At 55.8% G+C, this 14196-nt stretch overlaps 2 protein-coding genes across 30 annotated transcripts in view; both read right to left on the bottom strand.

Moving 5' to 3' along the window:
- Window positions 1-5972, bottom strand: part of PHLDB1 (pleckstrin homology like domain family B member 1) — a 20961-nt gene extending 14989 nt beyond the window's left edge. For 7 of the 29 annotated variants that reach the window (XM_085560353.1, XM_085560355.1, XM_085560354.1 and 4 more), the window contains exons 1-4: window positions 2639-2869; window positions 1338-1436; window positions 789-912; window positions 550-720 (exon numbers count right to left, since the gene is read on the bottom strand). In XM_085560353.1, coding sequence (XP_085416479.1) covers window positions 550-720; window positions 789-912; window positions 1338-1436; window positions 2639-2725 — 481 coding nt within the window. In that variant the 5' untranslated portion in view covers window positions 2726-2869. Of the gene's footprint in view, window positions 1-23; window positions 451-549; window positions 721-788; window positions 913-1337; window positions 1437-2638; window positions 2904-3106; window positions 3326-5781 lie in introns of those variants that run through there. The other 22 variants (XM_085560366.1, XM_085560368.1, XM_085560369.1 and 19 more) reach the window with 12 other exon arrangements.
- ARCN1 (archain 1 coat protein complex I subunit delta) lies at window positions 5954-14161 on the bottom strand. The gene is made up of 10 exons (XM_021530059.3): window positions 14065-14161; window positions 12783-13046; window positions 12006-12185; window positions 11590-11792; window positions 11018-11179; window positions 10213-10378; window positions 8813-8960; window positions 8408-8516; window positions 8052-8256; window positions 5954-7506 (listed from the first exon to the last, which is right to left on the bottom strand). The coding sequence occupies exons 1-10, from the start codon at window positions 14065-14067 to the stop codon at window positions 7417-7419; spliced, it is 1530 nt and encodes a 509-aa protein (XP_021385734.1). The 5' UTR covers window positions 14068-14161; the 3' UTR covers window positions 5954-7416.
- Between the last annotated feature and the right edge of the window lie 35 nt (window positions 14162-14196).

The following is a 14196-nucleotide window of genomic DNA, read 5'->3' as shown; positions in this document are numbered from 1 at the left end:
CGTGGCCGCAGCACCGCACTCACCTCCCCGCCGCCGCCGCCGCCGCCGCCGCCCGGGCAGCGCCGCACCGCCCCCGGGGAGGGGCGGGGGCCGGGCCTGGCCCGACAGTCCTCTCCGGGAAGGAGCAGGAGCTGTGGAGGGGCGGGGATCGCCTGGGAAGGGCCTGAGGCTTTGTCCAGCTCCCTGGGAGCGGCCCTGGGGGCCGGCCGGGTCCGAGCCCGGTAGCCACGCAGGCGGACCAGCAGTGTCCCGGCAGCCATCCGTCGGGAGGACGCTCAAGGTGTTTTCGTCTGTCATCTCCCTCCCCAAAGCTGGCTCAGCATCTCGGCTGGTCTTCCAAGCCCACCCGGATCTTTCCCACCTCACTTGACACACGCAGCAAAGCCAGCTCTCAAATCGTGCCAGGACCTGGCAGGTTCCCAGCACAGAGCATAGAGGCCAAGATTATGCTAGCTGGGATGTGCAGTTACTGGATGGCTCCTCAAACACCCCAATACTCAACAGCACAGCTCCACAGGCAAAGGCTCCGGTGAGCCAGTCATCTCCTACCTTGGGTGAGGTGCATGGGCCGCTGGAGTGGCACACCATCAATGGCACAGGCGTTGCCACAGGGGTGCAGGGTGAGTGTCCCTCGCACGTTCTCGATGTAGCAGTGCTGGGGCGCCAGCCCGGGGCCCTGCAGGACGATGTCTGTCGCAGCCGTGCCAATGGTGGTCCTTCCTGCCAGCAGAGAGGGCGTCTCAGTGTCTCTGTCACCAGCATGCCCATGGAGACCCTCCAGCACTCACCTTCCTCCAGGGGCAGAAGTGTGATGGCAGTGCTGAGTCGACCGCTGCCCAGGCTCACCAAATGTGGTTTCTCTGTCTGCACTTTCAGCCCCTTGCCCGTGTCGATCAGGTCCAGGGAGCTGTTCTGTAGGAGAGAGAGAGATGCTCACAGCTCCTGCTGCTGCAGCCCAGTCCCCTGCACTGCCCACCTGGCTGAGCTGCTCCAAAACGGCCACATAGCCAGGATCAATGCCCAGGCACAGCCACATGCCAGCAGGACTATCCAGGAGAGGAGGGCTCTCCTGCCTGTGCTACCTATCCCGGGGAGCTGAGGCGAGCTGCCACGGGAGCTGGAGATCCATGGGGCTTGGGCTGCATCTAAGAGGATCCAAGCTGCCAGCCGCTTAGCTCAATGGGCTTTGCTGAGGATCCCGTAATAGGATTGGCTGAGACTGAGGAGAAGCTGGAGGGCAGCGCCAGTGCTGGTGCTAGGGCTGGCTGCAGAGGTGGACTCCCAGACAGATTCCCCTATTCCCAGAGAGCAGAGGCCCTGTGATCCTGTGTGCTCACCTGGATGACAGTCTGGACTCTGTGGCTTGAGCTGGTGGGGGTCCTGCCAGATGTCTCCATGGTGCCTTCTTGGAGACGTCGGATGGTACCGGACATGGGCTGCCAGAAGAAACAGAATGGCAGTATGAGTGACCACACTGGTCATGGCCTTTATGTATTTTTCCTTGCACATCCCGGACAGCAGCCTGTGCACAAACCCTACCCATTCCAAACCAGCATTTGCCACCAAGAGGATTACCATCCTGAGCTCCTGTCTTCATCATGTCAGCAGCTACCTGAAGCCAGTGAGCATCCCTGCCTGCCAAGGCACGCATCCTACCTAGGCACACATCCCCATCCACCCAGGGAGACCCATGCGTGTGTCAGGTGTCAGGACAAGACACAGTCCGGGAAGGAAAACTACACTTGCACTCAGTTTTGGGGGCATGGTGTTGGAAATGCATGCTTTAAATGCCAAGAGCTGTGGGCAGCCAGACCCCAATGGCTGTCCTCAGAAAAGCACACAGAAGCACAGATTCTGGCTGTCCCGAGGAACACCTGCCTGCCATGCATGGCAGAGCTGTCCATGCCACCAGTGCCCAGCTCTGGCACCCAGGCACATGCCTCTGCTCCCACACAGTTCAGCAGCAGCTCATAGTGCACACGCCCAGCTGAGTGTTTGGTACCCCTGTGGCCGGCAGGCAGAGCCACCACCCATGGAACAGCCATGCTGCCACGCATTCTCTGCGTGAGTGGGAGGCAATTCGAGGAGGAACAATTTCCGTCACCCGGCGCTCACGCCATGTCGGGATGCTCCGAGGATCTAAATTTACCGTCTGCTGCTCCCTACGTCCCTCCCTTCCGCCCTGAACTAGCTGACTGGGGCTTAACCCTTCCCGAGCAGTGTAGATAGGAAGCGCTCCATCCCCGTTAGGAGACGCCGGTCCCGGGGCCGCCAGGAGGAGCCTCGGGCTCGGCTCTCGCCGGCATCGCCGACTGTCCAGCCAGCCCCTGGAGGGACCCCCGCGCTCGGCCAGCACCGGGCTCAGCTGCGGGGGCGAGAGAACGGCTATTACACACTGTGGAAAAAATGAAACGCTGGAAAACACCAGGCGTGAGATCCAGGACCTGGATGAAACCCTGCTGTCTCCTGCAACAGCAGGACTGGCCGCCCCACAGCAAGGGCTCGGTGGGACCACAGCCTCACCACGTGGGATGGGGACAGATCAGCTGGGACAAGGGGGGGCGTAGAGATAAGGTACCCCGAGAACAGTTCACGAGTGCTTGCCGGCTGCCGAGGCAGAATCCCTGCTCTCCCTTACCTGCCACCTGGTCCTGGTGCCGAACGCGACCCTCCGCGGCAGGGTGCCCATGTTCCCCAGGCACTGGGGTGCCGCACTTCCCAGCATCTGGAGACCTCACGGCCCAGCCGAGCCCCTGCCTCTCACTTACACCTACGTCCCGTCACAATGCTCAGGAAGGAGGAAAAGCCAGGAGGGGCCAGGCTGCTGAAGAGGAAGGGAGCGGGGCCAGGGTGGGATCTTTGTCGCTGTTAACTCCTTCCCAGCATGGCTGTACTGGTGAGACCTGGTGAGAACCATGGAGGACCCCCATTCCGGCCACTTGGAGGATTGTCTCAGATTCCGCTGCCTGCTGCCCAAACTCTCCAGCCATCACCCCCCACTCCAGAAGCAGTCCTGCCTGCCCATGAGCTGGAGGGTGACCCTGGCATCCCATCTCTTCCCAACGCCCCCAGTACCGCAACGTCGCCCTCCAACAGAGCCCCTCACCTGCCTCGTCAACACTCGGGGAACGCCTGCGTCACCCCAGCCCGTCCTGCTGGGGATGCAGCCCCTCTCCAGCCGGCTCTGCTGCAGGAATGCGGGGCGGGAGCGCGGCCGCCCCAGCCGGCGCCCCACTGCTGGGACAGACAAGGCGGCCTTTCTTCTCCCACCGCCGCCTGCAGAACGCGCCGCTTGTTCCCGCCGTGGGAAGCGGTGAAGGCAGCAAATGCCAAGGGGTCGGGCTCGGTTACCACCGAACAGCCCACGGTCCTCGTGCACCCCGCGCAGGGCTGTCTACTCAGCCCCGGCCTCCTGGAAGACAGAAGCCCCTTTCTTCACCTGGCACAGCCAAAAGCCTCACCTGGGAGGATGCCCAGTCTCACCAGTGTGGGGGCCCTACCAATGCAGTGCCCGCTGCACACAGACATGCTGCCCCAGCGTGCTCCTGGGGAGCCCCTGCATCCCACTGCCCACAGGCTGCAATCTGCCTGCCTGCCCCAAGCCCACATGGGCAGGGTGCTCTGGGGGTCCACTCCTGTCTGAGCTGCTGTTGCCCACCCAGACCCAAGATGAGCACAGCACATCCTGACTCGCCCCACTCCAGCATAACCCCGGAGCTGCACTGTGCACCCCTGACCAGGACACGGCCGGGGCAGGGGCATTCAGCCTGTGCTCATGAAGGAGCACACACTGACTGGCCATGCCATGCAGTATCAGCCATGCTGGGATGAAGCAGCAGCATGGCAGAGACAGGCGCATGGCATCCCCTTGCATGGGCTCTCATCCCCACTGTGGCTGGCCAGATGAGTCACAGGAGGAAGCCCGAGTGACCAAGCTAAAAGGGTGCACACAGCGGAGCATTGCAGCCTCAGCCAACTTGGCTGCCTGCTTGCTCCCCATCTGCTAATGCACTTAGGGTGCGCTCACCCCTTCCCACACCCTCTGCCCTAGTAAACAACCGGCCCTTCCGCCGGGCCGCTGGGAAGGGGGAGCCTGTCTCCTGCACAAAAGGGCGAGTGAAGAGCCTGTTCCTGGCCTCTGCCTCCTGGTCTGGGGCTGACCGTGAGTGAGGGAGACCCAGCCAGCCCCATCCCACCCAGGCAAGGGATGGCGGGGGCTGCATTGCTGTTGCTGGGACAACACCATGATCCTGGCAATAACACCACCATAAATCAGCCACCAGACAGCTCCGGCGGGAGCTGAGGAATCCTGGCCACACCCGCTGATTTCATCGCTCTGGAGAAGTGCTCTTGCACCACTGCAGCACAGCTGTGCTCTGGCCGAGGCCCTGCCTGCATCATGCTTCAGGATCTCCACAGACTGGTGGATGCTCACCATGTGCAGCCCTGCCTGCTGCGCCAGCACTCCCCCAGGTGAGCCAGCTCCAAGGGCCGGCGAAGCATACACAGACCCAAGCACTGCTGCGGCCCAAGCACTGACCCCCGCATCAGCACGTGCCTCCAGACACCACAGCACAGACACAAGCTCCAGACCCCTCACAAGACTGCACAATGGAGAATTGCTCCTCCAAATGCTCTCGTATCAAAATGACAATTTCTCACCTGCAGGCCAGAGGTTCAGCTCAGCAAGGAGCATTTGAAACTTCCACTGACGACATCTGGTGGACCATGACACAGGATGGGTTTGGTGGGTCTTGAATTCAACCCCGGCATGAACCCACCACCCAGCCCTTTATTAGCTGGGAAAGGGGTGGGGTGAACCTCACCTTTCCAAACCAGGCATTGATCACTCTCCTCTTTCTGGTTGCCACCAAGGATCCCTTGCCATGCAATACTGTGGTTCCCATTCCCCTGCATGGTGCCCTGCCCCTGCTGCCCCATGCATACCAACATATGCCACCCCACACCAAACACAGATGTATGAGGAATTATCAAAAAGTACCCAGCCATGCTGCCTTGCTGCTGCCTGTGGTGCTCAGCCAGGGGACCTGTGCCCTCTGCCTAATGCTCAGAGAGGGCTCGGGGCTGGCAGGGCAGCTAGAGGAATGGGAGAGACAGTGACCCTTCAGCACAACAGCTGGACCTTCTGGGATTGCCAGATTCCTCTGGCTTTCTGACAGCAGCTGAAGGGGCTGTGGCAAGAGTGTGGCAGGAAGCTGGAGTAAACAAGGTCCAGCCATGGACAGGAAGGATCCAGCAGGACCAGTACCGTTCCCAGGCTCCCCAAGAGGTGTCAGAGACAGCAGTGGTGGCCATGGGCCAAGCACTGTCTCCTCCTGTGACTGCCCATGAGCTGCATAAGGATCTGGGGACAGGAGAACCTTGTCTGGCTGCTTTCAGGGCTTCCCACACCAGCAAACCCACCACTGACGTGGACCACTGGATCCGGAACCAGCTCCCAGACCACCCACACACCACCAAAACATTGTGCAGTGATTGGTTTTATGGCTGACCATGTTTTTCCTACTTCCCTATCCCCTGCTCCTTCCTTGCACCCCCTCCTAAGGCACCCCAGGGAACCCAAAGATGTCCCACCCAGCCCCAACACGGGCCAAAGCAGCCGAGCTTTCTCTTGCCCCCACCTCCCAGAGCTGCCTCTGAAGCAGCAGGGAATCCTTGCATTACAGGACACGCTGACCCAGCCCCACAGGCTCCCCAAGGCAGCGGTCGCCTGGGGCACAAGCTGGGGGAGTGTCGCACCCCATGCCAGCGGTTGCTCACCTTCGCTCCCCCGGTCCGGCAGCCCTTCCCGTGCTCCGCCGCCGCTCCGCCGCCCAGCACCGCTGCCGGCCCCGCCGTGTCCCCGCCCCAGCCGGTGCCGGCACGTCCCGCCCCCGCCTGGCCGGGGCTGACCGGTCCCGGCTCCGGAAGGACCTCACGACCCCCAGCCAGCTCCTTTAACAGTACTTTATTTGATTAAAGACTCAGAATTCTGTGTACACTGGAATGTGCTCTATTCCCTAGGCCAGGATCATACAGGGTTACAAAAAGTGGGGACCTCGGCTCTGCTTAAATATCACCCTCCAATGAATGTAAGGAAAAAAAAAAAGCTCCTTGGATGCCTGAACTAACTTTGACTCGATTTTAAAAATCATACAGACAAGCAGCTCTGGAACAGGACTGCGTTAATGGGATTCATTGCCTACTTTGCTAGGGGAGAGAGCTTGCCCTCTCAGGACAGGACCAGAGTTGATTTCCTCTCAGGTGCTGCCAGCAGAGGAGAGACCACAAACTTCTTTGGCAGAGGACCCCAGGGGCCCATGACAGGCTGGCTGTCTCTCACAGAAAGTACACACACTTCTGGCCGTTGCCTTCCACCTGCACTCAGGCCCTCTGGCTGCAGAGGTGAGGTGTGCCCAGGGGAAGGTGACACTCATTACAGGCCCCAGCCATGCAGGTGAGATGAGTGTGAGGGGAGAACAGGTCTCTGAGATGAAGCAAATAAAACTAGTGAGGCAGCAGTAGGAGAAATGGCTCGGATCAGTCCCCACATTACCTGGAAACCAGCATTTCCTTCTCCCACACCTGCCAGTGCTGAACCAACACTGGTCTGAGACAGGCCAAGTAAGTCAACCAGGCTCCACAGCTACTTTCACCCAGGCAGACAAAGCCCTCAGCCACCCCAGACACCAAAACGGCCTTGCAAAGGATATACAGCTGGTTCTAACCAACCTAAACTTCTTCCAAAGCCTGGCCTGAAAACAGCTCTAGAAGACAGTGAGGACACAGTCCCCTTTGGATGCTCTCCCCGCTGCAGCAGGAACCAGACCACCTGGAGCTGGGCTGTTGCCACACAGCAGAGCTGGAGGAACAGCAGTAACTGTGTGGGGCAAAAGGACTGAACCCCTGGATTCCTCTCCCCCACTCTGTGCCCCTGCCATGATCCCCCCCACCTCTGAGGCAAACGTCAACTTGCTCAGCTTCCACCAGATGGAAGGGTCAGGACCTGCAGGTGGCCCCACACATGAGAACCAGAGGCCAAGGAGAAATTAAAATGGCAGCACCAACAACGGAACAGCACGTGATGCTTCAGGAAAGAATGATGTCTGGTCGGCTCTGGGCTGAGCTCCAAGCATCTCGGGGTGGGCGGGGGAAGCATGTCAAAGTCAGGCTCTTTGCGGAGATCTTGCTTTTCTGCCAGTCGGTAAAAATCTGCCAAAGAAATTTGTGGCCTTTCCCCCCATGAGCACGTCACTTCTCTGCAAAAAATGTCTGTGACCCCGCAACACTGTAGATGGCAGACAGAGCCACGCATCTTAGCAGAGGGGGCTGTGGCGTTCCCAACATTCAGAATAAACGTCAGCCTCGTTTTTTTAATTTAAAAATTTCTTCCATTGTGCGTCACCATGTCTGGCATTACAGGATTTCGTACTTGTCCACCAGGAAGGTGGTTTCAGTGGAAAACCTTACAGGGCTGTTCCCGTCTACCTGGGTCACTTTGGTAACCTGTGGAGACAACAGGCAACATTAGCTCAGAATTGAACATCACTCCCTTACTGCAGCGATGCCATGCTTCCCAACGCCATGAGAGCACAACCGACCTGCTACCCTTAAACCACAGCTCAGCCCCGAAACAAAGATCTTTGTTCCTAAGAAGCCTGAAAGAGTGTAGTGATTTTCTGTGGTAACTGTGTCTCCACTGAGGAGTGAAGCAGCAGCCACTAGCTACATTTCAGTGGAAACAGAGACCTGTATGCCAAGCAGTGTTTTGGCTACAAGGCTATGGATTTTCCAACAAAGTCTGAGGGGAATTAACGACTACTCAGAGACTTTAAGACACAACTGAAACTTCAGGCAAACTCCACAGTGTCAGCTGCCAGCGCTGTCTGCTGGTGCTCCTGAATCCAGCTGTCTCAGAGGCAGGTTAATGCCAACCCTTTAGCCATGGCCAGTGGGACAGCATGGTGCCCCTGCCACACGGCCAGTGTCAGCCAGCTGGGGACCGAGGCAAGGGTGACATCCCATCTGTGGAACACAAGCAGTGACCGTACCTGTATGTTGCAATAGTTCTTTTTGGAGACGAAGGAGACCTGCACCGGGAAGAAGTCGTTTGGCTGCCCTGCTATGCTGAACTCCAGGCTACCGCTCTTGTTTTTGGCATCTATCACTGGCAGGCACCACTCAAGGAGGTTTCTCCGGCTGTCGTGGCGATACTCACCATCAATCTCCCCAATCACTGGGGCACCAACACCAGACCTAGAGCAGGCAATGAGAAGTGACAGTAACTTCCCTGCACAGAGCTAAGGAAATGCTTCCAACACCCATTGGCTTGGCCAGATCCACAAAACAGGGAGGGGAAAGAGGTGATGGGACTCATTAGTGCTGCATGATAAGGAGCATGACTTACGGCAGGGGTATGGTGATGATCACATCATTCAGCTCTAGGCTCTCCTCTTGCAACTCATATTCAATGTTAACATCACAACTGTTCCCACTCTCTGATGGCCAGCAGTTAACTGAAGAAACAGAGACAGTATGTGAACTGTGGAACAGGCTTTCACAAGATGATGCACTTCAAAATGCCAGTGAAGTCACCCTCAAGCTGACTTTAAGAAAAGCTGTGTATTTTCCTTGAGGTGTTACAGAAAACACACACTGCCAAGGACAGGCACTATCCAACAGATAACACCTAGTATCTCCAAGGCCTCTCAACATGCCAGGCTCCAGGCAGCCCAACTGCTGCAAGGTGGCTACCAGGACCTCATGGACAATCACCAGCTTCTTCTGCCCAAGCCCCAAGACTTGCACTCACTTGTCAATGGAATGAAGGACTCTTCTGTGGTCTGCAACCTCCACTTCAACACACCCACATCACTATTAATAGGGAATGACTTCTCTGGGTTCTTCAAACCGATCTGTGACTCTGTAGTGAAGAGCTTCTTGTCCACATTTGGGTGAGTCTGAAAGAGGAACACATGCCCAGACTGTAGGTCTAAGGCCAGGGACAGAACTATACATAGTGCGGGTTCTACCAGGACAGGCCTACACACTCCAGTGTTTGCTTTGTCAAAACACACATCAGGTTATGTCTCCTCCTGGCTCAGAAGCCCATCTGAAGCACAACTGCTTATCAACCTGGGATTCCTTCCAGAAAATGCTAATCTGACAAGAAGGATCCCCACCACTTGTCTTTCTTACAAGCACCTGCATCAGATACTTAAGCAATGCAGGCTGGTATCTACAGAACAACGACAAGTCAAAGACCATCCTGAATGTTTACAGCAGACATTTCAAGAAAAATCAATCTAATGCTGTTGGGAAAAACAGCCTGACACCATAACACTACTGTCTCCCCTCAGCAACCTTAATGCACGTATATGTCAGTGGCCAAACTCCATTTAAACACTCTCTTCACAACCTCAGTGTGAGCAGCTTTTTAGAAGCAGAGGATTTTTGCAAGTCCCTGTTCAAGTTGCACTATAAAGACAGGAGTCAGCAAAGGGTTTGGTCTCATCTTCCACCTGAAGCACCACTGCCTGTGGTTGTGCTGTTAGTAACCCACTCATGGAATGCACTGGAAGGAAGCAGACTTGCAGACAGCGATGATCTACAGATGAGTCCCTAACAAGGAGCGAGCTAGAGCGTGCCAAAGCAGCACCACCTCCAGGGATCCATAAGGCCACATGAGGAGGGAGAAAGGGAAGGACCAACCTCCCAAGAACCTTCTGAGCTGCAAATGCTGACTGCCAACAAGTGCTTCAGCAAGCATCCCAGGTACAGCAGTGACAGGACAAGCAATCTCCCAGCTTCCAAGAGAATAAACTAATTCCCCTTTGGCACAGGAAATTTGTTAACCCATTTCTACTCCACAGCTGCAGCTGACATCACACAACAGGCACCGAGCAACACACCAGGCTGCTGCAAAGTCCACGTAAGGTCACCTGGCATGCCAAGGTGCACTGCTGGGCAGATAAGGCTCCAAGGGCAGGATGGGGACCAAGATTGCATTTCTCCTGTGAACTTCAATCCCTTGAACATGACTGGCCCTGCACTTCTGCTAATACCTGCACTGACTACTCCCATTTCCAATGATTTGCTGAGAAGGCTTAGATGAGAACACAGAAAAGCAACATACTTGAGTATTTCCATTCTTTTTCCCCTGGAAAGCAGCAGAAACATGTTCAACAGCACAGGACTCCAAACAGGCTTTACCTGTAGCTGCACTCCCCTCTTGTCTTCATTTTCTACATGCAGGCGAATCCGTGCAAACTTTTCATCAGAGATGTGCAGCATGATCATGCCATGAAGCTCCATGTTCTGCAACCCTCCGTCACGGCCACAAGTCAAGGAGATTTTCTCCTCTATTTTCATGTGCACGCTAGACAGACAGAGGAAAAAGCTCAAGTCCTACACTCTTGGTATCTCCCAGACAACAGAGAGATCTGTGAGGACAGGCTCTGTAAGGACAGGCTGTGTGTACTGAGCAGGGGCTCCCAAACAACAGCACAGCTGGTACAGCAGGGGCTAATACTGCTCTGACAGTGAACTCAGGGCCAGGAAGATCCCTGCATATGGATCTGCAAAGGATGCGAGTCCAGTTAAGTGGCAGTGATGCAGCATCTTGACAAGCTGGTCACTCAAATCCCCTCTGAATGCTGCAGCGCACAGCTCAGGGCATTAAGAGTTTCTCGATGGCTGTGTACAAAATGAACTGTGAAGGCCTCCATTCTGACCAGCAACAAGGCTCAGAAACTGAAAATGGCACAGAGAAAAAAGCACAGGAAAATTCCCAACCTCAGCTCAACAATGGATGGACAGCCCATTTTAGTTAAGAGGATGCCTAACCAAACTAGCTATCTGCTGTTTTGCTGACATGCTTTCCCAGATTTTGCCCAACTGTTATAATTAAAAGGTAAGAAAATACAGGAAAAAGCTGAAGAGCAGGGCAGCTCTCTCCCAAGGCCACACACAGGGAGAGCTGTGAGGAAACTGCTTCCGAAGCAAGGGCAGCACTCACCTCTCCATGTTAACGGGAGGAGCGAGAACTTTGGCTGCTTCTGCAGAACGCTTGCCTACAGAAGTCATGATATTTTCTCCTTCTGATTTCAGCTTGTCCACGAAGTTGTCCACCTCCTTCCCTTTAGCGCCGAGTTTCAAGGCTTTACTGGGACCTGAAGGCCTAAATAAAATGTGTAATAATCTCCAAGTCAGCTGACAGCAATGGGCTCCCCCTTTCCAGTTATCTTCAAATGCTGTAACTTGACCATCCCAACACCACAGCGCTCAAATCAGCAGCCTTTTTCGGGGAGAACATGCATGGAACTGATCGTTTTATGTGTAGGGTGCCAAGTTATAATTTAGATTCAGATATAGCTCCATGTATTACCGGGAGCTGGGACCTCTTTTTCTCACACAAAGTGAAAGCCCATTGTTCACCAAAGAATCCAAAGAGACTATGAGGTACTACTGTGGTATGCGGCACAAATGCTCCTCAATACTTACACAGATGAGGAACTCACGTTAGACCCTCCAGGCACATGGTTTGAGCCAACACTGACTCCAACATCTGCCACCTGCTGTCCCCCCTACCTGGCTGGAGCTGGTGCCACTTTGGGCTTCTCGGTCTCAATGATGGTCTCTGTGATCATTGCTGTCATGCCCCCCGACACGGCCGAGCTGCCAAAGCCCCCGAACCCTGGTGCCTTCTTGCCGTGTCTCTCTGCATCCCTCCTGGCCTGCTGCAGCTCCTTTGCTTTACGGCGCATCTCAGCTTTTGCTTCACGTTCCTGTGTCTGAAGGAAAAGAGAAGAGGCTGATGGAGCTTTGCAACCTGAGCAGGAACTAAGTGCAGTTGCCCAAAACCCCGGTCAAGAAAAAAGCATTTAGCCCTCACAAAAGCTAAATGATTGCACAACCCCACCAAGTGGAAGAACACCTCTGTACAGCAAAAGTGGTGTTTCTCAGACAGGGCACCTTATGTCAGGACTGTAGGTGTCCCTGCTCACCTCTCTGACTGCCCGAAACACCTTTTCCTCGTGTGAGTCCATCTCAGTGAAGGTCCGAATTTGTGCCAGATTTACATTCTCACGGTAGCCCAGGGCAACAATTTCATCAAAGGCAAAGATTAGGTCAAAGCAGTGTTCTGAGATCTCATTTTCTTCCAGAGCTCGACAATATTCAGGGATCTAGAAGGAGAGAACATTTTAAAGGAGTACCCACAAACAGTACTGTGTAGACACTTTTCTTTCTACCATCCCAGGGTCACAGCTGTGCCAGACCCAAGCCCAGCACAACTTTATACTGCTCATTGTACCATTACATTGTCAACAAACAAGACGAAGTTGTGCCACTGTTAGTTTTTCTAAATCAAAATCCACATATAACCGCTCAGCTTCCTCATAACACTAACTCAAAAGAACCCAACTGCATGCTGGGGCCAGTGAATTCCCTGAAAATCCTTTGGCTATGTGAAGACACAAACTTGCTGCTTCAGGATCCCTGCACAGCAGCGCTGCACTTGTAACACTGTACAAAGAACATTTAATGCTAAATTACAGTCAGCCCTTTGGTCTCATCAAGTGAGGTACAACTGATGATTATTTTTTTTAATGTGGAGTTCAAAAGTACCACCAAAATTTCAGAGCTTTCTGTCCAGTCAGGAAGGGAAGCTCTGGAGCACAGACCTACCAAGTGGAGGCACACAGTGGTCCTGCACCAGTTCAGAAATAGATCCCTCACAACAGAATTGCTCTGGGCTACCTCATGGAGTGACGAGTCCTTACCACTCTAGAAAAGAGTCTGAGTGTTTCCAGGTCTTCCAGGATGTTGCTGTTTTTGGTGGTAATCAGCACCATGTAGAGCTTCTCCATGGGCTGGTACACATATCGCACACTTTCTGTCTCCACAAATGTGTGCTGCTTCCCTGTGTTCATCAGCTTTGGGAATGCCGCCAGCAGCCCCTCGATGCGGGTGCGAGTCATCTCCACGAACTGCCGGGACACGATGGCCTTCCCTGCCTTCGTGCACACAGCGGCTGCCAACAGCACCTGGGGGAGACAGCGTGTCAGCACGGAAAGCATCTCCTCCCACCACACTCCACCTGCACACCCCTCCTTAAACAAGACCCTAACTCTTTCTCTGTGACCAGGGAATGAACTATGGCAAGAGCAGAGACATCTCTGCTTTTGCTTTCTCTCTCCATTTCACGTTCTGTCCCAACACAATCCTGACAGCTCTCCCTGCTTCTGTCAGGTCTGATCGTTCCCAATTTCACACGAACAGAGGTGTACAACCCCTGGGAGCGTTATGGGAGGCTCTGGGTTATCCATGAGTTTCCCACCAGGCTGTCCCAGCTTACAGCTCGGCACAGGAGCGCTGTGAAATGTAACATCTCTCTCCAGCGCCGCACGCTCAGCACCAGGCGAGCGAAGCCTTGCCACGACTCCCGGGCATCTCGCAGGCGTTATCACACCCACAGGGCAGCAAGGCACTCACCAGCGCACTTTCTCTAGCTCCCAGTCTGCCCAAACTTCCTCCCTGTATTTCTCTCTCACAGATGTTAATTCCTTTTGTCAGGATAATTCTGTTCGGCGCTTCGAACCTTTTAAATCCGCAACTGCTGTTCCTGACAGAAAGTATCCGAAACCCTCAAACGGGGCAGCGCTGACCCCTGCCGCACCTCGGGCACAGTTTAGCTCTGACGGAGCTGTGTGCGGTCGGTGAAACCCAAACACCGCCGCGATGGACAGACGGAGCCGGACCGGCCCCGAGACACGGGGTCCCACCAGCCCGCTTACACCCGAACGCAACTAGAGCGGGCAGGAAGCCGTGCTAAGGAGGCACCGTGGCTCCGGGTCACCAGAGAAAAAGCGCCGCGTCCGCGCCGCGTCCCCGCCGCCCCCGGGGCCCGGCCCGACGCGGGGCGGCGGCGCCGCGCTCCGTCCCAGCAGGCCGCGGGTCCAGCGCCGGCCCGCACACAGGCCAGGCGGCCGGGGCGAGCCCGAGGGCTGCCCCGGGGGCTGTGCCGAGTCCTGCGCTGCTCGCGGCGGACAGTCCTGCCCTTACCATAGCAGCGGCGGCGGCGGCGGGATCGGCGCTGGGCGCTCCGCTCCCTCCGGCTCCCGGGCGGCCCCGCAAGATGGCGGCGCCGCGCCACGTCCGCACCCGGAAGTGCCGTCACGGCGGGCGGGGCGGCCC

The sequence above is a fragment of the Lonchura striata genome, chromosome 24 (assembly GCF_050655825.1).
Source record: "Lonchura striata isolate lonStrDom1 chromosome 24, ASM5065582v1, whole genome shotgun sequence".
NCBI lineage: Eukaryota > Metazoa > Chordata > Aves > Passeriformes > Estrildidae > Lonchura > Lonchura striata.
The sequence above is the reverse complement of the archived record's forward strand: the minus strand, read 5'-3'. Positions and strand labels throughout refer to the sequence as shown.